Source organism: Schistocerca cancellata, chromosome 1, assembly GCF_023864275.1.
Source record: "Schistocerca cancellata isolate TAMUIC-IGC-003103 chromosome 1, iqSchCanc2.1, whole genome shotgun sequence".
In the NCBI taxonomy this organism is placed as follows: domain Eukaryota; kingdom Metazoa; phylum Arthropoda; class Insecta; order Orthoptera; family Acrididae; genus Schistocerca; species Schistocerca cancellata.
This window is the reverse complement of record NC_064626.1, coordinates 1,093,436,364-1,093,463,586: the sequence shown is the minus strand read 5'-3', so window position 1 is coordinate 1,093,463,586 and position 27,223 is coordinate 1,093,436,364. Positions and strand designations below refer to the sequence as shown.

Sequence of the window (27,223 nt, the reverse complement as noted above, 5' to 3'; positions counted from 1 at the left end):
AGGAGAGGGAAAGACGAAAGGATTTGGGTTTTAAGGGACAGGGTAAGGAGTCATTCCAGTCCCGGGAGCAGAAAGACTTACCTTAGGGGGAAAAAAGGACAGGTATACACTCTCACACACACACACACACACATATCCGTCCACACATCACATACACAGACACAAGCAGACATTTGTAAAGGCAAAGAGTTTGGGCAGAGATGTCAGTCGAGGCAGAAGTACAGAGGCAAAGACGTTGTTGAAAGACAGGTGAGTCTTTCCGCTCCCGGGATTGGAATGACTCCTTACCCTCTCCCTTAAAACCCACATCCTTTCGTCTTTCCCTCTCCTTCCCTCTTTCCTGATGAAGCAGCAGTGGGTTGCGAAAACTTGAAATTTGTGTTTGTTTGTGTGTCTATTGACCTGCCAGCACTTTCGTTTGGTAAGTCACATCATCTTTGTTTTAGATATATTTTTCCAACGTGGAATGTTTCCCTCTATTTTATATATATATATATATATATATATATAATAGAGGGAAACACACATATATATACACTCCTGGAAATGGAAAAAAGAACACTTTGACACCGGTGTGTCAGACCCACCATACTTGCTCCGGACACCGCGAGAGGGCTGTACAAGCAATGATCACACGCACGGCACAGCGGACACACCAGGAACCGCGGTGTTGGCCGTCGAATGGCGCTAGCTGCGCAGCATTTGTGCACCGCCGCCGTCAGTGTCAGCCAGTTTGCCGTGGCATACGGAGCTCCATCGCAGTCTTTAACACTGGTAGCATGCCGCGACAGCGTGGACGTGAACCGTATGTGCAGTTGACGGACTTTGAGCGAGGGCATATAGTGGGCATGCGGGAGGCCTGGTGGACGTACCGCCGAATTGCTCAACATGTGGGGCGTGAGGTCTCCACAGTACATCGATGTTGTCGCCAGTGGTCGGCGGAAGGTGCACGTGCCCGTCGACCTGGGACCGGACCGCAGCGACGCACGGATGCACGCCAAGACCGTAGGATCCTACGCAGTGCCGTAGGGGACCGCACCGCCACTTCCCAGCAAATTAGGGACACTGTTGCTCCTGGGGTATCTGCGAGGACCATTCGCAACCGTCTCCATAAAGCTGGGCTACAGTTCCGCACACCGTTAGGCCGTCTTCCGCTCACGCCCCAACATCGTGCAGCCCGCCTCCAGTGGTGTCGCGACAGGCGTGAATGGAGGGACGAATGGAGACGTGTCGTCTTCAGCGATGAGAGTCGCTTCTGCCTTGGTGCCAATGATGGTCGTATGCGTGTTTGGCGCCGTGCAGGTGAGCGCCACAATCAGGACTGCATACGACCGAGGCACACAGGGCCAACACCCGGCATCATGGTGTGGGGAGCGATCTCCTACACTGGCCGTACACCACTGGTGATCGTCGAGGGGACACTGAATAGTGCACGGTACATCCAAACCGTCATCGAACCCATCGTTCTACCATTCCTAGACCGGCAAGGGAACTTGCTGTTCCAACAGGACAATGCACGTCCGCATGTATCCCGTGCCACCCAACGTGCTCTAGAAGGTGTAAGTCAACTACCCTGGCCAGCAAGATCTCCGGATCTGTCCCCCATTGAGCATGTTTGGGACTGGATGAAGCGTCGTCTCACGCGGTCTGCACGTCCAGCACGAACGCTGGTCCAACTGAGGCGCCAGGTGGAAATGGCATGGCAAGCCGTTCCACAGGACTACATCCAGCATCTCTACGATCGTCTCCATGGGAGAATAGCAGCCTGCATTGCTGCGAAAGGTGGATATACACTGTACTAGTGCCGACATTGTGCATGCTCTGTTGCCTGTGTCTATGTGCCTGTGGTTCTGTCAGTGTGATCATGTGATGTATCTGACCCCAGGAATGTGTCAATAAAGTTTCCCCTTCCTGGGACAATGAATTCACGGTGTTCTTATTTCAATTTCCAGGAGTGTGTGTGTGTCTATATATATATATATATATATATATATATATATATATATATATATATATATATATATATATATATATATATAGTTATATTAGAAGGAAACATTCCACCTAGGAAAAATATACCTAAAAACAAAGATGATGTGACTTACCAAATGAAAGTGCTGGCAGGTCGACAGACACACAAACGAACACAAACATACACACAAAATTCAAGCTTTCGCAACCAACGGTTGCCTCATCAGGAAAGAGGGAAGGAGAGGGAAAGACGAAAGGATTTGGGTTTTAAGGGAGAGGGTAAGGAGTCATTCCAGTCCCGGGAGCGGAAAGACTTATCTTAGGGGGAAAAAGGGACGGGTATACACACGCACACACACACATATCCATCCACACATATACAGACGATGGATCGGTCAGGTTTCGGATTGGGAGAGAGGTTTGGAGGAAAGGTTAACTACTGAATTAGGGTGTTGTAGTTCCAGATTGTGTTGATTAAATTCAGTAGTTAATTCAGTAGTTAACCTTAGTAGTAACCAAGTAACCTTAGTAATAACCACTGCTGAAGCCCAGGCCATCCGTGATCTGAAAGCTGACCGATCCATCATCATTCTTCCGGCAGACAAGGGTTCCACGACCGTGGTACTTGATCGTCGGGAGTATGTGGCTGAGGGACTGCGCCAGCTTTCAGACAACACTACTTACAAAGTTTGCCAAGGTAATCCCATTCCTGATGTCCAGGCAGAGCTTCAAGGAATCCTCAGAACCTTACGCCCCCTACAAAACCTTTCACCTGACGCCATCAACCCCCTGACCCCACCAACACCCCTCACCCCTACCTTCTACCTTCTTCCTAAAATTCACAAACCCAATCATCCCAGCCGTCCCATGGTAGCTGGTTACCAAGCCCCCACAGAACGTATCTCTGCCTATGTAGATAAACACCTTCAACCCATTACATGGAGTCTCACATCCTTCATCAAAGACACCAACCACTTTCTCGAACGCCTGGAATCCTTACCCAGTCTGTTACCCCCAGAAACCATCCTTGTAACCATTGATGCCACTTCCTTATACACAAATATTCCGCACATCCAGGGCCTTGCCGCGATGGAGCACTTCCTTTCACGCCGATCACCTGCCACCCTACCTAAAACCTCTTTCCTCATTACCTTAGCCAGCTTCATCCTGACCCACAACTTCTTCACTTTCGAAGGCCAGACATACCAACAATTAAAGGGAACAGCCATGGGCACCAGGATAGCCCCCTCGTACGCCAACCTATTCATGGGTTGCTTAGAGGAAGCCTTCTTGGTTACCCAGGCCTGCCAACCCAAAGTTTGGTACAGATTTATTGATGACATTTTCATGATCTGGACTCACAGTGAAGAAGAACTCCAGAATTTCCTCTCCAACCTCAACTCCTTTGGTTCCATCAGATTCACCTGGTCCTACTCCAAATCCCATGCCACTTTCCTTGACGTTGACCTCCACCTGTCCAATGGCCAGCTTCACACGTCCGTCCACATCAGACCCACCAACTAGCAACAGTACCTCCAATATGACAGCTGCCACCCATTCCACATCAAATGGTCCCTTCCCTACAGCCTAGGTCTTCGTGGCAAACGAATCTGCTCCAGTCCAGAATCCCTGAACCATTACACCAACAACCTGAAAACAGCTTTCGCATCCCGCAACTACCCTCCCGACCTGGTACAGAAGCAAATAACCAGAGCCACTTCCTCATCTCCTCAAACCCAGAACCTCCCACAGAAGAACCCGAAAAGTGCCCCACTTGTGACAGGATACTTTCCGGGACTGGATCAGACTCTGAATGTGGCTCTCCAGCAGGGATATGACTTCCTCAGATCCTGCCCTGAAATGAGATCCATCCTTCATGAAATCCTCCCCACTCCACCAAGAGTGTCTTTCCGCCGTCCACCTAACCTTCGTAACCTCTTAGTTCATCCCTATGATATCCCCAAACCACCTTCCCTACCCTCTGGCTCCTACCCTTGTAACCGCCCCTGGTGTAAAACCTGTCCCATGCACCCTCCCACCACCACCTACTCCAGTCCTGTAACCCGGAAGGTGTACACGATCAAAGGCAGAGCCACGTGTGAAAGCATCCACGTGATTTACCAACTGACCTGCCTACACTGTGAAGCTTTCTATGTGGGAATGACCAGCAACAAACTGTCCATTTGCATGAATGGACACAGGCAGACAGTGTTTGTTGGTAATGAGGATCACCCTGTGGCTAAACATGCCTTGGTGCACGGCCAGCACATCTTGGCACAGTGTTACACCGTCCGGGTTATCTGGATACTTCCCACTAACACCAACCTGTCAGAACTCCGGAGATGGGAACTTGCCCTTCAGTATATCCTCTCTTCTTATTATCCACCAGGCCTCAATCTCCGCTAATTTCTAATTTCAATTTGCCACGCTCATACCTCACCTGTCTTTCAACAGCATCTTTGCCTCTGTACTTCTGCATCGACTGACATCTCTGAAAACTCTTTGCTTTTACAAATGTCTGCTTGTGTCTGTGTATGTGATGTGCGGATGGATATGTGTGTGTGTGCGAGTGTGTACCCGTCCTTTTTTCCCCCTAAGGTAAGTCTTTCCGCTCCCGGGATTGGAATGACTCCTTACCCTCTCCCTTGAAACCCACATCCTTTTGTCTTTCCCTCTCCTTCCCTCTTTCCTGCTGAAGCAGCCGTGGGTTGTGAAAGCTTGAAATTTGTGTGTATGTTTGTGTTCGTTTGTGTGTCTATCGACCTGCCAGCACTTTCGTTTGGTAAGTCACATCATCTTTGTTTTTATATATATAATAGAGGGAAACATTCCACACACACACACACACACACACACACACACACACACACACACACACACACATATATATATATATATATATATATATATATATATATATATATATATATATATATATATATATATAAAAATCCAGGTTCACAGTGTTGATAGAACAATAGCCGGTGCATATTTGGTGAGCATGTAGGGAAGACTGCTAGAATGAGTTGTCACTGTGCATGGAAATTTATCCTGTTCCAGATGTGGTGTCACCGCCAGACACCACACTTGCTAGGTGGTAGCCTTTAAATCGGCCGCAGTCCGTTAGTATACGTCGGACTCGCGTGTCGCCACTATCAGTGATTGCAGACTGAGCGCCGCCACACGGCAGGTCTAGAGAGACTTCCTAGCATTCACCCCAGTTGTACAGCCGACTTTGCTAGCGATGGTTCACTGACAAATTACGCTCTCAGTTGCCGAGACGATAGTTAGCATAGCCTTCAGCTACGCCATTTGCTACGACCTAGCAAGGCGCCATTACCAGTTACTATTGATGCTGTAAAACATGTACCGTCAAGAGCGATGTTCACCAATTATGAATTAAAGTTAAGTATTCCAGTAGTTACGTACGTTCTTTGCTACTATAAATACCTTGTCCGGTTCCAGACCTCACGCCAGCCTGCGTGAGCTTAAACGCGTGCCTTTCGGCTTCCTCCTAATGGATTGGCTGTCTAGCCAGTCCACAACACCAGAAATGACGGTATCACGGCATGTGACATGGCATGATAGAGGAGGGTGTATCTCTGGCCCATTGCTGTGTACTTCCTACTTGTTGCAAGTGTGTGCACTAATTGTGGTAGTGAGTACATGTCTCATTCTCTGTGTCTGGTTACAGCAAGCATAATATTCAACTTTATAAATGGGCCATTTATAAATGGCGTTATAAATGGTTCCTCTAACGGCTTGCTAAGGTACTGTGGCATGGGGATTTCAGGTGAACCAAGACTGCAGAGATTTTATCTGTAAGAAACCGGAAAGCTACACAGCGAGGACACCCTGAAAGAATTTCTCAGCCATCTGAACAGCATACATAAGAACATCAAGATCACAATGAAATTAGAAGAAAAAGGGTGCCTAACCTTCTGCAATATCCTAATAAAGAAGAAAATGGATGGCACACTGAGACACTTGGTCTACTGAAAGAAAACATGCAAGGACCTGTGTCTCAATACCAACAGCATCCATTATCAAGTACAATGGAAATCCATGCTCACTGCCCTTGTCCACAGAGTGCATGACATATGCGACAAGGACAATCTACCTACTGAGATGCAACACCTGAACAAAGCCTTTCAGAAAAATGGCTACACTGAAATGTAGATTAGACGTGCTCTCAAAATGAGCAAGAGGAAGGAGGACCTTCAGAAAAAAGATGGCATTGCTTCTGTACATGGGGCCGCCCACGTCAAAGATTGCCAGAAGAACAAGATCAAAACCATCTTCCATCCTCCAGCCAAAATCAGGAACATGCTGGGCTCAGAGAAGGATAACTTGCAGCCTTACATCACACAATGCATCTCTGAGCATATGAGAAGTGTTTGCCTCAGGCAAAAGGAAAAATCTGCGGTAGTGGAGAACAGCCTCAGTGAAGAACACAGGTTTCAATTGGGACTTTATTATTAGAGATATGAGTCAGTGATAACCTGGTCAATAGGGATAGTGGCTTTCAACTTAGCACTGCTTGGGACACAAATTAGCAAGAATATGACGAGAGCAAATCCATGGAGGCAGGACAGTGGCGACTGATGGAAGAAACAGGCCGCACCGAGACAAGACTGTTTAGCCCACCACCAATGGCTCCCACCCATCACATGCTGCCATGCCGGTTCCACTCACGCATGATTGGTCGGACCAGTGCCAAGGATGCAGAGAAGCTTGTGGCCCAGTAGCTATAAAGACCCTGACTGTCAACTCAAGAAGATTTTATCATTGAGATTCGCCGAGAATGCCTGCATTGTCAAATACCTTAAAGTGCTGTAATCAATTAATCAGAGGTCTTAAGACATATAATATGGAAGAGTGTCTCTACTGTTGTGAAGTATACATGAGGTTTTTGTATGATTCTTACAGGCACATGGATCTTGGTGAAGTTACGAAACGCTGAAACTTGATTTCTTCTGGCCAGTCTGAGATGCTTAACCTATAAACACTTTTTATCTAGTAGAGTGTAACATACATGGTCATTCATTGTTTCGTGAAGTTGTGAAACACTAAAACTTGATTTGTTGTGACCAGTCTGGGATACTTAACTCATAAATATGGTTCATGTAGTAGAGTGCAACATTCGTAATCTTTCAGTGTTTCATTAATATTTAAGTATAATTAGTAAATAAAAGCCACCAGAACACTGACAAAGTTCTGATCAGAATAGAACAGAATAAATCATTATTCACCTATCAGTATTATTCAAACAATTGGCTTTACCAAAGTTTACATTGGAGTCAAGTTTTATACAATAGTCAATTACATACACAGAAAATAACTAGCTCAGTTAAAAATTTGAAGATTCTCTTTAATACTTCTGAAATGCATATATCATAAAGATTGTTTGCTTGGAAATCTTCAGTTGAATAGAATTTGCTGTATTTTAGCCAAGTTTACGCTCTCATATTTATTTGGTGTTATTGTACAAAGTGAGTGTGGTCACTTAGTGGAAAATTTTATGCTTAAGTGCAGTACTTATAATACAGTAGGATTCATATCACTGATCAAAGCAAAGTCAATGCCAGTCTTTAAAATTGTATGATTTGTTCATTCACTTCATTTGGTCCAAATACTCTGATATTCCTAGTTGCTTTAACAATACTGCAGGTAAACTGATGCTTGAAGAATAGACATAAAACTTACAGTTCACATCAAGACAGGCTATTGCTAACTACTTAGAATTTATCTGGGTCCTTCTTTATATACAGTGACAGTTATTTGCCTTTATGTACACTGGTGACATTTAAAACAGTTTGGAAGTATCCATCCATTCAAATATTAGTCACTGAAGACCTCATTGTTGAAAAAAACAACATGTCAGTTCTTTGGCACCAAATGTCTAATTCCTCTAATACATCACCTTGCTATCATATATTCTGATTACTTTTACATCCCTGAAAGTTCCACTTCGTAATACAATGTATAGAACTTGATGAATGAATCTTTGTTGTGCATGTGGGTTTACCGATGTAGTCATTGTCTTGTTGGATGTAATGTTTTCTTCATCTTCTTATGTATACTTTCTTTGTTTAAAAAAGTACAGTATTTAAACATTTGTCACAAAACTGAAAACTACCTGACACTCAAAGTTGTTTTAGTTACCTGAGTCTCACTAAACAATAGTGTGCACATGAAAAGGAGGTGGTACTTATAGCTACAAAACATAAGAACCTTGTTAGATTGGGTTGTGCATTCAGATATCCAATTTGCATATATGAAGACTTAAAAACATTATGTATTCTTCGTGAATTTATATTTGGTACTCTCTGGTAGCCCTAATCTAAAAATATTCATGTTTGTTGTCTGATTTCCTGTCCATGCTACAGAACCATTTGAGGCATTTTCAGTGAAAAGAATTTGTAATTTTGTGTAGTGTTATGTTAACTTCATTTCATGTATAACATTAAAGATTTTCAATATAATTGTGCTAAATTGGCAGAATTTATTTCTACCTTTGTGCTTTATTGAAATTAATTTTTTTCTTCTGTAGTTACTAACATGTTCACTGTTTGCAGTTATGCTGTTGCTGCTCTTTTTACCATTGCTGAATGTAACATCTGGAACCAAGGAGACAGAAGAGGAAGATGTGTACAAAGTCTTACTACCATCTAGTCAGACATTCTTGAAAAAGCATGTACAAGACATATCCAGTTACCAAGATCCAAAGGCTGTGGAGAAAGAGAATTTTGTTGCTGTCGTACATCAAGCAGGAGTTACATTTGTCCATAAAAGAGCTATATCAAGCAGTGAACTGAATTTATCAGAGCTTAATTCTGTACAGTCTAATAATGAGCACAGTGACAGTGATTCCAGTAGGAAAGCAAGTGTCTTCCACGAACAATTCATTACTCCACTTTCTGCTGACCCAGAAAAACTATTGAACCCAAATAAGGAACACCCAAGTTTACAAGTTGTAAATACTGCAGCAATGCGGAAGAATGTGTTTGAAACAAGTGTAAATGCCCCAGTATTAAAGAAAGTTGGAGACAAAAGTGTATTTTTGTACAACCTAAATTCGAACACAAAAAGTGAAAGATTTAAGGAAGTGGACAGTGAATTTCAGTATGGTTTCCGAAACAGAAATTCTCATAGTTTGAAGAAGAACAAGAGGTCTGTCATTACCCTTGGTGATTCAGAAACTGTACAGACAGTGGACTGTGTGAACAGATCATCAGTAAATAGCACTTGTGGAAATGATGGTAGGTTTAACTTTGTGCCTGGCAGTGATGATTCCAGCAGAACTGCAAGTAATATTCAACTGAACAATACTTCCAGTGACAGAAATCGTAAAAGCGTGAAAGACTTCAGCATGTTTACGCAATCAAGACTGACATTGCCATTTCAAAAAAAGAAGTTAGTTGATATTACAGATAGCGGTATGGGTTACAGATCACCATCAACTATTGATTCTTCTCAGAAACATCAACCACCTTCAGGAAACAGCAGTGAAACCAGCGCAACTGCAGGCAGATCAATAAACATATCATACTCGATCCCCAGTGTGAAATCAGCTGGAAGACTATCAGCTACAACCATCCCTCCTGAAGGTCTGGATGCTGCATCAATAACAGGAATTACTGTGGGATTAGTTGTCTTCCTTGGCATAGTAGGTAAGTTTTGATGACCATCTGTTTTCATATTCATGATGAAATACCATGTAAATACCATCTTAGTACATGTATGTGCGCGTATCTTGTATACTGCAGGGCCAAAACCAGAACAGAGTAAGCTGATAAAGACCAGAAACTGCAATGCATACCTGAGTTTTCAAAATTATTATGAAAGTTTGTAATGGCAAAAAATGTGATGCATTGATTCTAGCAGATATGTTCAGTTTATTAGAAAATTTTATGGCTCACTGGTTTACAGCGTCTTGGCTCACAGTGCAAGCATTAACACACATTCATTTTCGATATGATCTAATGTTCTAAGGCTAACAGGCAACTGAGCTGGGTTTTCTAGATCACCTGATATCCTCTACCACTGATCTCATCCACAGACACTATCCTCCACCCCTCCCCACTGGCTGCGAAAAATCAGTTCCTGAATTCTATCCTATTATACACTACCTCTGTTATCAGAACATAACTATAAATCATCATATTGATCTGAATTACCTTGATTCATTTCAGGTGCCATGTGCTTCATTCTTTATAAGCGGAGGAACCAAAACAAACCACAGACGCTGAGTGACAAAAGCAGCAACCCTGATTCCAGTGTATACATCGAAGAAAGCTCTGTAAGGGTATGAGTTAATTAGGGCATGAAAATGTGAGATGCAAAATTCAGTGTGTGACTGACAGTTTTAGCATTTATGCCACTTTCAAGTACTTGGGTGCAACACTTGGTATTCGTTTTGTAGTTGTGTGCATTGTCAGATGCTATTCATTGACTATCACCCAAGTTTTTCTTTTAATTTCTGATCAACTTATAATCCAGTTATGGAAATGAGAACCTTGTGCTGGTATTTATAGTTATTGAGAAAATAACGACAAGCACTGCTATTGGTAATGGTATTTTGTAATTCTCTCATACTTTTGTACTCATTTCTGTGCACTTCTTCAGTTATTTTCTGTAAGAAATTTTGTCATTCTTTCATTATTTGAGCAGAAAAACTTATGAATCAAATAACTTCCAGAAATTTGAAATGATTTCTACACACATTTCTTTTGAATGCATGAGTATGAACAAGAAATGCACCCTAGGAAATGTAGTTTAGAATGTGTAATGATTCAGTGGAAACTATACTTGGATTCCACAATGCATAATGTGTGACTGTTTCACACTAGAGTTAACAGACACACAACTAATTTCTTTTATGATGACAACTTACAAATAAGTTGGAACAAGTTTACCATTCGTGGAACCCAAACTGAAAACTACAGTAAAAGGATTTTTATCTCTCAGCACACTTCATTAAAGGTGTGCTTCCAGCAGCTTGTGGTTTCATGGTAGCGTTCTCACTTACCAAGCACGGGGTTCCGAGTTTGATTCCCGGCGGGGTTAGGGATTTTCACCTGCCACAAGATGACTGGGTGTTGTGTTGTCTTCATCATCATCATCAATCCCCATTATGGTTGGAGGAAGGCAATGGCAAACCACCTCCACTAGGACCTTGCCTAGTACAGTGGTGCAGGTCTCCCGCATCGTCCCCTATGCTATGTTATGGAGTATGGGACTTCATCATCATTACCCAGGTGTTTTGCTCAGTTGTTGTTTTGATGGCCCACCTCACTGCCTTCTTCAGGTGCTGTGAGTTTAGCTATTATATGTACTCACTGTCTGACTGCGAACCATTGTTGGTCTCCTGCCACTATTAATAGCTGAATTCAACTCCAGGTGCTCACTATGCCGTTTGATACTCATTTGTTCACACTGATATTCTGTGAAACACAAATTCTCTCAGCATTTTCCAGGTTTGTTGGATGTGATTGCTGGTAAGGTTTCAATAAATTGAGAGCTGGAATCCAATCCTTGTTCAAATTGAAACCTCTACCCCTGTTTATTTGGTTTACTATCTTTATTTCGATAGACTCTTTAATTATGCAGTCCCACAAACTTGGTTTTTGCACTGTGATACATGTCTCATTGTATTTCATTTCATGATTATATTTGAGGCAGTGCTTGGTGATAGCTGTTAGTTGTTTTAGTCGGGTGTGTCACTGACACTCCTTGAATCTGTCCTCAACTGTTCTGATAGTCTGTCCAGTATAAGACATGCCACATTTACAAGCCCTTCAGCTAAGATAAAAAGTATTCTTTGCAACACTAAAGATGATCTGGGTGTCTGAAAGCCAGATGTGTATTGCATTCCCTGCAAATCTGGCAATCCTATGTGGGGCAGACTATCAGGACAATCAAAGATGAAAAGTACATTCAGTGATAACACCCAAGTAAAACAACCAAGCAAATCAGCTGTCACCTAGCACTGTCTCAAATATAATCACAAAATGAAATACGATGACACTAGTATTATGGTGCAAATGCCAAGTGCTGGCACAGGATAAATAATGAGTCTGTGGGAATAAAGATGTCAGAAACCCTAAAAAATATGTTGGAGATTTCAGTTTAAGTAAGGCTTGGGGTCTGGCATAGCAGACTTCATTTAAAACTTCTGGGCTGATAGGCCAAGGTTGATGTATAAAACTCTCCCCTGACATTTCATCTCCAACTGCGGGAGGCATACTCTGAGGTAAAGCAGCAAACTGTCCGTCTCTTTACCTCAGAGGATGTTTCCCACAGTTGGAGAAGAAACGTCAGGGGAGAGTTTTATACATCTACCATGGCTTGTCAGCCCAGAAGTTTTAAATGAAGCCTGCTATGCCACGCCCCAAGCCTTACTTAAACTGAAACTCCAACCTAGTTTTTAGGGTTTCTGACATCTTTATTCCCACAGACATGGCCTATCAGCCTGGAAGTTTTAAGTGAAGACAATATCAGTCATGAAAGCCTGCATTGTATGACTGGGTGTAGTGGGCATTGTAACTTGCACTTGGCTATAAATACCAATGTGAGACCAACAATAGTGCCCAGTATGGGTGGAATCTAGGCACCAAGTAAACATAACAGCAAAACTTGCAGCACCTGAAGGAGAGGGCTGGGTCAGTGATAGAAATATTGTTCATAAAATGGAAGCTGCTTGGCAGAACACCTGTGTAGTAGCCACCAGAAAGATCGCGGGAGGCGCATATTGGCACGGCGCATCATGGACGGTAGTTGCCGCAAGTAGAGTCCCGTCCACCAGAGGGCACGCGAGAATTCGGACGCGCCCTCTGCCGGCGTAACAACAAGAACAACAACAACAACTCCGGCAGGACAGGCTGAGCGCAGTCAGTCAACATTGGGCATGCCTAGGACACAGTCCCGGTCTACGCTAAGTGAAGTGCGACATAACGTGAACAGTGTTACTACAACCTGGAAGTACACCATTAAACAGCTTAGTCAGTGTCAGACACTGAAATGGACCATAGTTGCATATAATTTATGCTTCAAATTTTTAATATCCATGTAAAATACATTCTAGTAAAAATATTTTGTACGCATTAAGAACATATTTTAAAGATCAGGGGACTACAGTTTTCATGAAAAAGTGTACTTAAGGAAGTAAGAGGAATAGTGCGAAATTATTTGCTGAATTTTAAAATTCTGATTAACTTGTTAGGCATGACATCATGTAAAAAAATGGCATTGGCAGAAGTGAAGTATGTAAAACAGCAAATATAATGTAATATGAATGCGGCACATACTGGGCCATAACTGCTGCTCTAGCTCAGCATTTTATTACTTGGCTACCTTGTTGAGCATCTGAACTGATAAAGCAAATGCCATTTATGATAAGACATAGCTAGTACTCACACACTGAACATGCTCATGGCTAAACCAATTGGCACAACTAGATAATGTTACTTTCAATATTTTCGTAGACATTAAAATGATATTCACTTTTTTACTTTAACATCTGCGTTTGGATAGATGACAGTTTATCAGTAGATATAGATATAAAACTACTAGGAAAAAATAACTGACTGGCATCATTCTTTTTATTTTCAGGATGACTCAGAGGAAATGTATAGTTTAGATAATGATTCTTTCTTGAATAGTCTAGAAGCCATGACTATCCAGAACTACTGGACAGAAAATGTCAAACATACCAAACTATAGGAGAGCTATTACATATATTATTTAATAGAAAATGTAAGTAAAGCAACACTGAAAAACTATTTTAGTATTATGTTGCATCAAAATGTGAGTTTTACATGAGAAGGAAGCAAATAAAATTTGGTAATCTCCACTGTGGCCACTTTTTTTTTTTTTCAAATGAATAAGCATAAACAGAATAGGCACAACTGCCATGACAGATGTTAGACATGCAATTAATTTGTAGCATTCTCGGTTATAGATAGACTTGCTTCCTGAAAAACCTGTTGCTTTGTAACTCCCTGTAACCTTAATTACTATTACTTGTAAATAGTTTTTCATTGCATTCCTATTGTTTCTTTTCATAGGCTGTTCTGAAAATGAATTAAATTAAATTAAATTAAAAAAGTAGTAATATTTGTACTTGATATTAATTTCTTCATGCATGTTTCTGGTTCTTCCTAAAATAAGAGAAACAAGAAAGCAGGCTGTGTAATTATCTTCAGTTTTAATGGGCGAAGTCATATTTTAACATAGAACAAATTTCAGTTTATTTTCGAAATTGATGTTCCACAGCTACAGTTCATTTCTATAGTATTTATCTTTTGTTCTTTGCTAGTGTTTTCAGGGTCGGAAGCCCATTCTCCGGCAATCATCTGTCATCATCCAAAATGTAAAGCTGGAATCTGTCATGACCAATAGTCACTGCCCGACTAAAATTGTCTGTTCCCCCCTAACAGCTTGGCTTATGGCAGGAATAACTGCTTGAGAAGGGGGCTGTAACCTCAAAACTAAAAGCAAAGAATAAAAAAATACATATATACTGTGGAACATCTACTTCCAAACAAATACTTTTGTCAGCTATTGTTTTGCCAATAAATTTCTCCTCCAAATGTAGTGAAAAAGATCATTAACTATCTTTCAGCTTCACAATTTTGCTTTGTCAATACAGAAGAAGGAAGTCACTTCTGTTGAAAATTATTTTGTTACTATGTGTCATGTGGTTTTACATATGCCTGAAGCTAATTTTATAAAAAGACATTCATGCATAAGATTTGATTTGGCTTCGTAAAGTACTTCCATCTGATATAAAGTCTGATGTGCTCTTCCTCTGACCATAATGTTGGAGAAATAAAAAATAGTGGTTCTTCTGATTTTCAGATGACAGATTTTAGATGTCTGTTTAGTAGACCAAAGATGGTGGAAAAATTGGACTGCTTTACATGAAGGTTCCACTAGTTACAGGTAATGCATATGTATTTAATTCTTTTGAGATTTCTTTTTGTGTAGATTGAGAATGTTCACTTTAGTTACATACTACTTGTCACATTACAAGTCAACAGAACTAGTAGTTCCTTTACACACACACACAAACACACACACACACACACACACACACACACACACACACACACACACACAATGAAGGAAAGTTTGGAAGTGAAACATAAAGCAGCAATTTTCATTTGTAAATTCACAGAAATACAATGTTTAGAAACTGAAAGGGTGAGAAATGCTGAAGAATTCCATATCCTGAAAGAATTCAATCACACTTTTAATGTTTATGTACACAAATGGCATCAATTTTAGAAGTTCGACTTTGAAATTACTTTTAATTCTGTAAGCCAATAAATACATATTGCTACATAAATGTGATAGCCAGTGTACTAAAACCCATATAAATAAAATTTTGCTGAGATTTTGACAACAAACAATAGTTATCATAATACAGGCCCTCGTGGAAAAAAGTGTGCTACTGAGCTGTAGTAATTTATTCATCCAAGGATGATCATTTTACAATGATGTGGGATTTGTCAGCTTATTACAAGGAAAACACATGCAAACAAATGTGAATATACATGCAGTTTCAGTGGAGAAGGGAGAGGCAGTTGGCTGAGACTTAGTTCGAGGAACTGGCATGTAACGGAAGTGACCCCAACATGCAACACACTTATCTGGTAATAAGTTGTTCTGCACTCAGTCACAGGGCCTGCTGCATGGTCTCATAATTATGGATGGTTCCAATTAAATGAGTGAGCTGTTTTTGTTTAATAGATACATCATAAGAAATGATTTAATATTGTAAATATATACAGATGTTAGAGTCAAAATGCTAAGTTTCCTGGAATGCTGTCTACACGACTCATTTTTCCCAGACTGAACATTGTACACCGTGCCTTTTTAAGATATCTATGCTGCATGGTGAGTTTCCCCAAAAGCTGATTCCATACTATAACATGAAGTGAAAGTAAGAATATTTTATTTGTAATGGGACTGAATTGGGAAATATTTGCTGATCACTCTTAGAATCTAACTTAATTGACAGCTAAATTGAGATATAGTTGACAATGTTATTCCTTTTAAGATTTTCTTCAAGCCTTATACACAGAAACTGGCAGTACTTATGTTAGACAGCTCTTGGTTCTTAGGAACAACCTTGGAATTACTTGTTTTTCAGTTGAGATGGTGCAACTGATAATGGATTGTTTGTTGTACATTCACTGTGAGATTGTTCTCAATGAATCATTCACTCATTGATGACATAAGTTGTTTATTCTCTTGGTCATAATCAACTTTGTCAGTGACTGTTATCAAAATACTTGTGTAGTATACCCTGTAGTAAGCTTTGTGTTTATGCCATCAATATATAACAAAAACAGTATGAGACCCAGGATTGTGCTTTATGGTACACTATATCTAACTGACATGTTATTTTCTGTAATCTGTTCGACAGATGTAATTATAACCATTGGTTATCAGTACTAATCATATCTTTATCAGGTAGCTTTCTTAGTAGTATGGTGTGATTAGTAACATAAAGGCTTTCAACAGATTTCAGCAATAATTTCCTTATTATCTAATGATTTTAAGGCTGTGTAGAGATATGCATGTATTGCGGTGGATGTAATTGCAATGCAACATGAACAAACACTATTTTTTTAAATGTGTTTAGTAGGCTAAAACACACAATGACATAATGCAGAATAGCATGAAACTGACTGGGGACAATACAAGACCAGTAGCATAACATCCAAATATTGAGGGCTGCACAATCAGTAACAGTTGACAGCATGATGCAGTAAGCTCATGTCAGCCATGATGCAAGGAAGCATAGACATCACTAGTGGTGGTGCTAGTTTTGAGTGGGCACATGCAGCTGGTGTTGTAGACTCATGCTGGAGGCTGATGATGGAGTCTCATGTTGATCTGCACATCCATGGCTAGCAAGCCAAAGATCAGTGCATCAAGTAACATCTGTGATGAGCCAGTGTGGCAATTTGCAGGCACTGCCAGCACAGCTTATGGATCTGGAGCAAGGTAGATGGTGAAAGCTAGTGATATAGCTGTGGATTTATAACACCCCTCCCCTACCAGATGGAGGGGGGGGCAGGTGGCACTGTGGCCAGCCCCATGCCATGCAGAGTGTGAGGCCCCCCCAACAGTTTAGGCTTCAGGTGCTACAGTCTGGAACCACACGACTGCTACGGTCGCAGGTTCGAATCCTGCCTCGGTCATGGATGTGTGTGATGTCCTTGGGTCAGTTAGGTTTAAATAGTTCTAAGTTCTAGGGGACTGATGACATCAGAAGTTAAGTCCCATAGTGCTCTGAGCCATTTGAACCACTTTCGCTCCTGGTCTGTGTGCACTCAGTCGTAAGGCTGAAAGTGACCTGGCCAATGGTGGCTGCGCCAGGTGGACAGTGGTGGGAACACTGATTAGGTGGCAGACACTGGAGGTGATGTCATGATGACATTTGGGCTTCAGTGTGCCAGCAGCTCCACTGGTACAACCACTGGGGATGTCCCCTGTTGTGGTAACTCAATCTGAAGTGTTGGTCTGCCCTGGGGCAGGGAAGCCAGTTTCAAGGCCAGACTCGCATCCTGGGGCTGTGGTGGCCTGAAATAACTAAAATTATAATTAGAGGGGCTTGGTGAAGGAGGATGGGGCGAGTGGGCTCCACGATGATCTCTTCTTCCGCTGAAGGATGGGAAAATGGACTGCGGTGTAAGGGATGGGGAGAAAAAGATGGGGAGGCAGTCACGTAACCAGAGCTGGTTCTGGTGGTGGGAGGTGGTCTGGCACTTAGTACCTAGCTTAAAAGCCTGTCAGCCCCATTGCTGATGAATGTTAGCTTGGAACCAATGATCTTGTTGACTTAAGCCACAATCGTGTGCCAGGCCAGGACTTTGATGAGGTGGCAGGAACCAGGGTGCTGGGAACAGGTAGGAGGTCAAGAGACTTGCTTCACTCCATTTTTAGCATACAAATCCTCAAAGACCTCTGCTTGAAATTATGGACCATTGTCTCTCACTAATGTCTGTGTCAGGCCCTCAATGGAAAAATTTTTAACAGCTCCCTCACTGTGTATTCCACTTTGGTCGTATGGCAGTCAACAATACATGGGAATTTGGAAAAAGTGTCAATGACAGTGAGTCATGTAGTATTCAGGAACAGAACTGCAAAATCGAGATGCACTCATTTCCAAGGTTTGATGGTTGCTGGCCAAGGCAAAAAACTGATGTAGGAGCAGTATGATCTGGGACATGAGCTGTTGGGTTGAACAACGTGATCAATGTCTTACAGTCCATTGCCAAGTGGAACTTGGTGCCATAAAGAAAGACATGAAATTTCATCAAAGTGAGTGTCATTGCCAGTTTTTCCTTCTCTATTTGAGGGTATTTCATTTGGACAAAGGGAAGGGTTTTTGAAGCATAAGGGATGGGGTATTCTGAAACATAAGCCTCTCAGTGAGTCAGGACAGCTCCCACCCCATGCTCTGATGCATGCATTGCAACCACTATCTGCTTCCTGGGTTGGAACATTGCTAAACAAGGTGCTGAGTGTAGATTCGCCAGCCAAGGCATGGTTGTAATTGCTTTGATGTGTTTCTGGACTGGTGATATACCTTCATGAGAAAGTATGTGGTCTAAACTTGCTGCGATAGCATTTTAATCCTGCCTTCTAAAAATGTAAAAGAGTGAGTTCATGTTCACTAAATGTCACTCGGTGGAACTTCCCATGATGAATATGCCTTCCAAATAGTTCATGCAATCCAGCATGTTGTAGAGCAGCTCTTCCAGGAGCCTATAGAAAATTGCGAGGGCACTGGAGACCCCAAAGGTCAACCATTTATATTTGTATAAGCTATTTGGTGTATTAATCACAAATATCTTTCATGAATATTCGTTGAACAGGAACTCTAAGTACACTATGGCAAGGTCAATTTTAAGAAGTGTCCACCCTCTAGCTCTGCATGTAGTTCCTCAGGTTGTGAAATGTGGAACATCTCCACATCAGCTTGAGCATTCAAGGTGACTTAAAAGTCCTCATAAAGTCTTGAGTTTGTCAGATGGTTTCTTGGCAACAACAAGAGGAGTAGCACACTGACTCAATGATATACATTCTATCACATCCAGTCTCTGCAATCTGTTTGATTCATTGTTGACCTGGTCCTAGAGTGCCAGAGGAAATGGCCAGGGGTGAAAAAAGTGAGTCAGTGTCATAGGTTTTTAGCGAAATGTGAGCTTCTAAATTATTCGCTTTTTCTAGACCACAAGAAAAAATTGGGAAATTTGGTGTGGAGCATGTCCAGTTGTGGATAAGGATTATTCTCAGTGATCAGATTACTGTGTCATTGGTGGAAAATCCAAAAGACTTAAATGCATCCAGACTGAAAAGGTCCTCAGTGTCAGTACTGTTTATGATTAAGTAAGTTATGTCCCTGGTTACATTTTTGTTCAGGTCTTCCATGGTAAATTGACCTATCAATTAAACGTATTGCTTGTTATAAGTTGCCAGCCATAAAACTGTTAGGGGTAGTATGGTTGCCCCTAATTATAAATATGTTTGAAAATTGATTTCTGGCAGCAGCATCCATATTGACTTGAAAGCTGACTCTCTTGCCAGCCCCCCACAGTGAAATGAGCAGTTTATTGGAGGAGGGAGCTGAATTGATGGTGCAGTACATATAACATTTTAATATCTATTTGATCTTGTAGTCGTGATATGGGAATGGCTGTCCAACAGTCAGATGCAAGGTTACCCTGTGCTGCACATTTATTGCAATCTGCCCACTGAAGTGGACAGTAATCTGTAACATGCTTCTGACAGTCTGGATATGACAGGTAAGGCTGTCACAATCTGGGGCCTCTTCAGACCCACTGTTTCCAGGGGGAGGGATGTGTCTGCTGATGTTCGTGTACTGCTGTGATGTTACCACTGGCTGCTGAATCCTCCAAGTGTCTTGGTTCACTGTTTGTCATGACAATGTCTGCCCAAAAATCTAAGTGGCAGCCTGCAGCTTGTGTGACTGTCGGGCTGTGCTAAACACAACACCTCATCTAATGAAGGATCATCAGATTGCAAATCTTTTAACTGAAACTCTTCATCAGGTGTTGTGCAAATGATCATGTCTCTGTTCATGCCTTCTGCACAATATTCTTTGGTGGTAGCCATAAAAACTTGCATTATGAACTTAGCCCCTAGAGTTCAGTCTCACAAGCTTGGTAGAATTGACTCAGTTGCTTGCAACATTGGTAAAACTTGAGGCGAGCAGAAATCACATGACAGTATCACTGATAGTGAGCATTTCATAAAAAACAAATTTTGTAGAAAGTCAGTTTATCAGGTCCTGCCGGGGACAGGGCAGCTTGCACAATTGATAATTTGCTGTGCAGTCCATGATAAGAAAAGGGATTTAGCAGTATTGTCATCTCTTACCTTACACACCTTAAAATGCTGTCTCAGACCTTTTCAGTAAGAGTCCCAGTCTTTCAATTTTTCCTCATATGGTGGGAATTGGGAATAGTAAAGGACTGACTGTTGGAGCACTCTGGTCAGGAGGTCCTCCATATGCTTTTGACTTTCCTCATGGTGAGCCATCAGCTGTTGCATAACAGTGGCAAGAGATGGTTGGACATGGTGACTAGGAAGAAGGAAACACCAATAGCAATTCAGCATACAAAGTCCATTTTTCATAGAAAAGTTCACTGTCATAAAGTGTCAGCCAAGCACTAAAATTTGCCTACAAGTTTTCACAGTTTGAGTGACGGAAGGGGTGCAAGTTTGGTCTGCAGTCACCAGTTGTGATGTAGCACACAACACGAAAGAAAATTGGTTTTTGAATCTGTTTATTTGGTAGGTTTCAACACATGACAACACAATGTACAGTAACATGAAACTCCCCTGAGGTGATACAAGGTCAGTAATGTAACAATATCCAAAAGTTGAGGGCTGCATGATAAATAATAGTTGACAGCTCCACATAGACTGAGGCTGGAAGACTGACATCAGCTTAGATATAGGCAACATCACTGATTGGTGGCACTAGTTTTGAGTCGGTGCATGCAGCAGGTGTAGTAGACTCATGCTGGGGGCTGATGGTGAAGTCTCTGATGTCAATCCTTACATTCATGGGTAGTGAGCCTTAGCTCAGTGCGTCGAGTGACATCTGTGGTGGGCCGGTGTGGCCAGTTGCAGGCGCTGCTGGCATAACTTATAGTCCTGGAGCGAGGCAGGTGGCAAAAGGTAGTGGGAACTGTGGGTTTGCCACAGATGTTGTTTTCGTGTTTCTAAATCCATGCTGGTGCTTTGATATTAAAGAAACCTGCCAACAAAACTTTCCATTTTCTGGTCCCTTTTTGTAGACTAGTGTAACTTATGCAATCTTTATGAGGTCAGGAAAAACTTCCATTACAAGAGAATGTGTTAACTACACGAGTCATGGTTCCATGTGAAATGAAAGTGAAAAGAATCAGATTTCATATGAAGACACAGAAGTTGGAACAACAATAACAGAGTGGATATGAATAAAGAATTGAAAAAAAAAATTGTAAACTTGCAATAAAATTTGAGATGTGTAGTGGTAAACCTGTAAGTGAAATTATTTTAGCAAGAGCAAAAAATTAAACAGTATGAACCAATCAACAAAACACCTTAACACAGAAAGTGATAAGAAAGTGTTACCATTCTAAAAGTTAGACTCTGATCTGTCTCTTACCTTCCACTTCTTTCCTCTCTTCTGCTGAAAGTACTTTTTTCCAAAAAACTTGTGTTTATGTTCCTGTATCAAAAGGAAAATTCATTTAAGGAAACTATAAAATTACAAGACAGAATGGCTGGCTAGTACTTACCTTCACTAGGCAAAATTACATGGATGCAGAAAAATTATTCCAAACTTACGGAAAGTTCATTGGGTTTGGGAACACATTAAAATGGCTCATAATTGTGGAATGAAACATCTTCTGCAAATACAATGATACAAATATGAAAAAATACTTGCAATACATTACAATATTGTGAAAAGGAAAGTTGCTGCTCACCATATAGCGGAGATGCTGAGCCGCAGATAGGCACAACAAAAAGACTGTCACAAATATAAATTTCAGCCAGTAAGGCCTACACAGTCACACAAATGCAACTCACACACACACGACTGCAGTCTCAGGCAACTGAGGCCACACTGCCAAGGGAAACACAGGAAAGAAGAGAAAGAAGGACAGGCACAGAGTATAGAGAAAACAGTAAGAAAGGAAAACAGCACTGGTTTAGGATTGAAGAAACGCAGTCAAGCAATAATCGAACAATGAAAAATCCAGGAATGGAATGTAACGATATCGTGAGAAGGAAAATTGCTACTCACCATATAGTGGAGATGCTGAGTTGCAGATAGGCACAACCAGAAGACTGTCACAAGTATAGCTTTTGGCCAGTAATGCCTTTGTCAAAATTAGACAACTAACACACACATACACACTCACTTAAATGCAACTCACACACACATGACTGTAGTCTCAGGCCGAAAGCTATATTTGTGACAGTTTTCTCGTTGTGCCTACCTGCGATTCAGCATCTCAACTATATAGTAAGCAGCAAGTTTCCTTTTCAAAATATTAGTACATTCCATCCTGGATTTTCCATTGTTTGTAATACATTACAAGCTGTCAAAAGTGGTTATATTTCATCACAAAGTCAAAATTTTAAAACTGATACAAATGACTGGCCAGGTGAGATGCTAAAAAAATATGACTCAGCCACTCTAACATACAATTAAAATAATCCACTCAATAATCTGGGCAGCAGTCCCGCAAGACATAATAACTTAAAATCATTTCCACACTCCTCTTATTGTTATTTAATAAATTTGTTTAACCACAAAAAAATTCAGTAACTTGACCATCCTGTTGCAATTAAAATACCACTCATTTGTTATACAAATAAATGTTACTAATGGAATATTACTGCTGTTAATTTAAAGGATGCAAGAACCATGTTGTAACTAATATTTTTGCCTTTCAGTTTAGATTCCTGGTAGTTGAAGATGAGTGAAATGCCTTTACCGGACTATTATGAACACTTTGTTGGGACTGAAGACTTCTGTGTTTGACCAAGGAAAGAGTACAAATGACTGAATATAGTGATCTTTTTATGTATTAAATGAAAAATCTCATATTGTATTCTGTAATTTTACCTATTTTGACATAATTACATTTCATTAAATTAATCATTAAAAGTATTTCTTTAGAAATATTGCAGTTAGTTATTGCTGTGAACACCTTTCATCCATAGTTGAATACTTGCAGCAGCATAATAATGCAAGATTTCAGGTTAGAGTGCTCAAAAAAGAACTTTTAAATTCTGATATATGTTTCTTTGATAGTACAAGAATGTGCTTGAGTGAGAAACATTGAAAGTATAGAATCGTGTTTTGTGCAAAAAATTACTTTTACAAGTTTCAAGAACCAGACATCAGTAAGGATTATAATAGGGTTATGTTCTCTTCATCAAGTATGTCACTCAGCAGGGAAAGGGAGTGAGGGTGTTAATGCCCCATCAACAGTTACTCAATGAATTTATTTGTGTGCCCCTTTATCATAATATATTTTTGTATGTTTCTTTCCATCTTCCAAATTTTTGTGGTTTGGGATATTTAACAATCCAAATTTGTGAACAAACTTGTGTTTGCATATTGTTGACATAGCTTTGCTTTTAGTTACTGAACTTGTCACATGGAAGCTTTTTAGCATTTTGTTACCTTTTTGTCTTCTGCATCACACGTAATAGTATATGATCATCAGTGAACAGACATTGTTTACTGTTGTCCATATTTATCCTTTTTTTAGGAGGAAGCCCACATCCTTGTTTAAGACTATGATTAATTTTTAAGTAGAGTTGTTATGATTTTGACTTTGTTATGACATTTATTAAATATATAGATCTGTATTTTTCCAGTATTTCCCACAAGTATTATATAGAAACTAACCCTACCATAAACATTCTCCTAATACAAGATAGATAAGAACAGAAGATATATTTTGTATGTTTCTTCCATTAACAGTGTAGTCATAAATATTACACCTATACATAACCTTCTCTTCCTGAATCTGCATTGTACATCGTATAGTATATTTTCTCCAACTGGTTGCAATTTTGATTTCATTGCTGCTACACGTATTTGTAGGTGGTATTCAGTAATGAAATGACTGTAATTGTTAACAACTTTTTCACTCATTAACACTACTCAAAATGAACAGGGCACCAAGCCCTGACAGAATTCCAATTAGATTTTATATGGAACAGAAGGCAACATTAGTCCATTTCCTAAATCATATATACTGTTGATCTCTTCGTAGCAAACAGGTTTGGGTTCTGGGAAAACATCGCAAGTCATTCCTGTGTACAAGAAGGGAAAAAATGGATGCACTGAATTAACAACCAATATCATTGATGTCCGTGGTCCTTGAGAACATTCTAAACTCAAAACACTATAATGCTTGTGGATGAAAAGAAACACCCTCAAAAAATGAGCAAGGAGGAAAACCCACTAGTGTGAAACACAGCTTACTTTATTCATAAGTGATATCTTGCAAACAATTGATGCAGATGAACAAGTAGATTCTGTTTTGCTAGATTACCAAATGGCACTGGGTGCACTACCACAGTGTCAACTAATACTGAAGGGCATATGTTCAATACATACAAAAGTAATGTTGGGTGTGCCCCAAGAAAATATAATAGAACCTCCACTATTCTCAATATATATAAATAAATTATACACAGGGTAAGCAGCACTACCAGATTGTTTACTGATTCTCTTCTCTTCTTAAGATTATGGCCAACATAAAAGAATTTTGTGCAAGTCAAAATCAAGCATGTGCAAATTGTAAGAATGAGATTTCAGAACTGAATGAACATGTGTCAAGTCCACAATTTAAAACCAGTGCACTGGAAATAAATATAAGTAAACTTAAAGCAGCAGAATGCAGACAACTGACAAAGACACTGAAAAACCTACCAGAAGCATTTCCTTTTTTCTGAAAATGGGTCTGAAGTGAAACACAACAATGAAGTTAACAAAGTGCTGCAGGAAGAAAACAGTGTTATGAAGCTTAAAATAAGGATTTACAAACAAAAGTAGATTACTATGAACAAGCTGTAGTGAAAAGTCCAATATGTGATGCATGTAAAAACATGTGACCTGTTAAGCCTAAAAAAAAGTGCTATTAGAGATACTAGATAACAAGTCACAATAAACAGCAAATTTGAAGTGCAAATTAATTTATGTGATGATCCAGAACCAAATCATTCACTGACAATTGGAAAATAAAAGTCTAGTGCACAGACAGTAATCAATGAAATGAAGTACTTTTCATAAGCGATAGTCAAGGAAGAAACTGTGGGAAGATACTGCAAGGCAAATTATGTTATCATTTCACTGTGCAGAGTATTATAAAACCTGATGCACCAATCAAGGAACCTGTTAAAAACATGGACAAATTAACTATTAACTTTGCAGTGAACAATACATTAATTGAAACTTCCTGGCAGATTAAAACTGTGTGCCAGACCAAGACTCGAACTCGGGACCTTTGCCTTTCGCTTTAAGTGCTCTAACAACTGAGCTACCCAAGCACGACTCGCACCCCATCCTCACAGCTTTACTTCTGACAGTATCTTGTCTCCTACCTTCCAAACTTTACAGAAGCTCTCCTGTGAACCCTGCAGAACTAGCACTCCTGAAAGAAAGGATATTGTGGAGACATGGCTTAGCCACAGCCTGGGGAATGTTTCCAGAATGAGATTTTGCCCAAGGTCTGAATGGTAAAATGGAATTTGTGAATCACTTCATGTTAGAAACTACTACAAATGTGTGTAAGAAGAGCCTGTCTGTGAACTTTGAAACTGAATGACTGGACAGGTAATTGTGGACCAGTATGTAAGCAGAACAACAAAAAAAAGAAAGAAGCAGCAATATGCCTATTGAGCTGGATTTCAAACCAACTTAATTAATGGATAGATGGGTGAAAAAAGACTGTAATATAGTGGAAATTGGAAACATCTTGACAGAAGAAAGGTAGAATCCCACATTCAATGAACCAATAAGCCAAAAGTCAAACACCTTCAGTCCCACCACTGGTAGAATTGAGTATTTGTTCCACTAGAGACACTAGTGCAAAATGTGAGGTAAGTGATCAAGAAAGAAATGATACATAATTTTAAATTGCTCCATTAAAATGTTCAGTCACTATCCAATAAACTTAAGGAAAAAGAAATAATGTTAAATGATCTGAATAATATCTTTGCCCTGTGCTTTACCACACACTGGCTTAAACAATATATATAATTCTTAAAGAAAATATGGAAATTAAATATCATAACCTGTACAGTGAAAGAGATATAGAACACTTTATAGTTGAATTACTAGGTGAAATACAATCATTATCTGCATGTACACTACACTAAATGAAGACAAATAGTGTTTTGTAATCATATGAAGGAACTTTTGGAAGAAATTAACTCCTGCAGGAAAAATATAATTGTCTGTGGTGATGTTAATACTGATTTCTCAAAATCCAATCAGTTCGAAGAGGATATAAATATTACTACAGTCACCCAACATAAGCTCAATTGTAACTGAACCAACAAAGAAAACAGCAACTTCCGTATCTATCATTTGACCAGTTTTTGATACATAGGAGCAAATATGCCTGTAACACACAAGTGGTAAACACAGATTTTAGTGGTCACTATGCTCAAATTTGTATAATGAATGTAGGAGTACACTCAAAACTCCATGAAGTAAGATGGACAGTAAAAAATTTCAAAATTAAAAATGTAGAATATTTTAGTTTTTTCCTGAAAAGTGACAATTAGAATCATAAAATAACGGTAAGTTTATCAGCACACTAGCTTAGTACCTGCTACTTTGCTCAAACAGAATGCATGGTGTGCACAGATTTTTATTTTATTTTTTTATTTTTATATTTTTGTTGTTTTTTTTAATTGAATTTTTGAGTTTTTCACAAATTGCAACACTTTGTATGAATTTACTTCTGATCAAAAACTGATTCTGGTGGCTAGAGTCCAAGGTTTTTGTTAATCATGCCATTTGTGTTCTTGTGGAGATATTTCTATAGAACCTTTCATCCACTGACACTTCTTTACATCTACCTGAGAAGCGAAATACCAGTTTTCATAGATTTAGCTTACAAGGTTCTTCAATATAATGAAATATGTTCTTTAATATAATGAAATATTTCTAAAAATGTAAATC

At 40.1% G+C, this 27,223-nt stretch overlaps 1 protein-coding gene across 2 annotated transcripts in view; it reads left to right on the top strand.

Moving 5' to 3' along the window:
• LOC126091544 (uncharacterized) overlaps positions 1–23,184 on the top strand; it is a 224,727-nt gene extending 201,543 nt beyond the window's left edge. For both annotated transcript variants that reach the window (XM_049907070.1, XM_049907072.1), the window contains 5 exons: positions 8,550–9,644; positions 10,167–10,273; positions 13,585–13,728; positions 14,833–14,916; positions 22,969–23,184. In XM_049907070.1, the coding sequence (XP_049763027.1) occupies positions 8,550–9,644; positions 10,167–10,273; positions 13,585–13,695 (1,313 nt within the window). In that variant the 3' untranslated portion in view covers positions 13,696–13,728; positions 14,833–14,916; positions 22,969–23,184. The remainder of the gene's footprint in view (positions 1–8,549; positions 9,645–10,166; positions 10,274–13,584; positions 13,729–14,832; positions 14,917–22,968) is intronic.
• Positions 23,185–27,223: the final 4,039 nt, after the last annotated feature.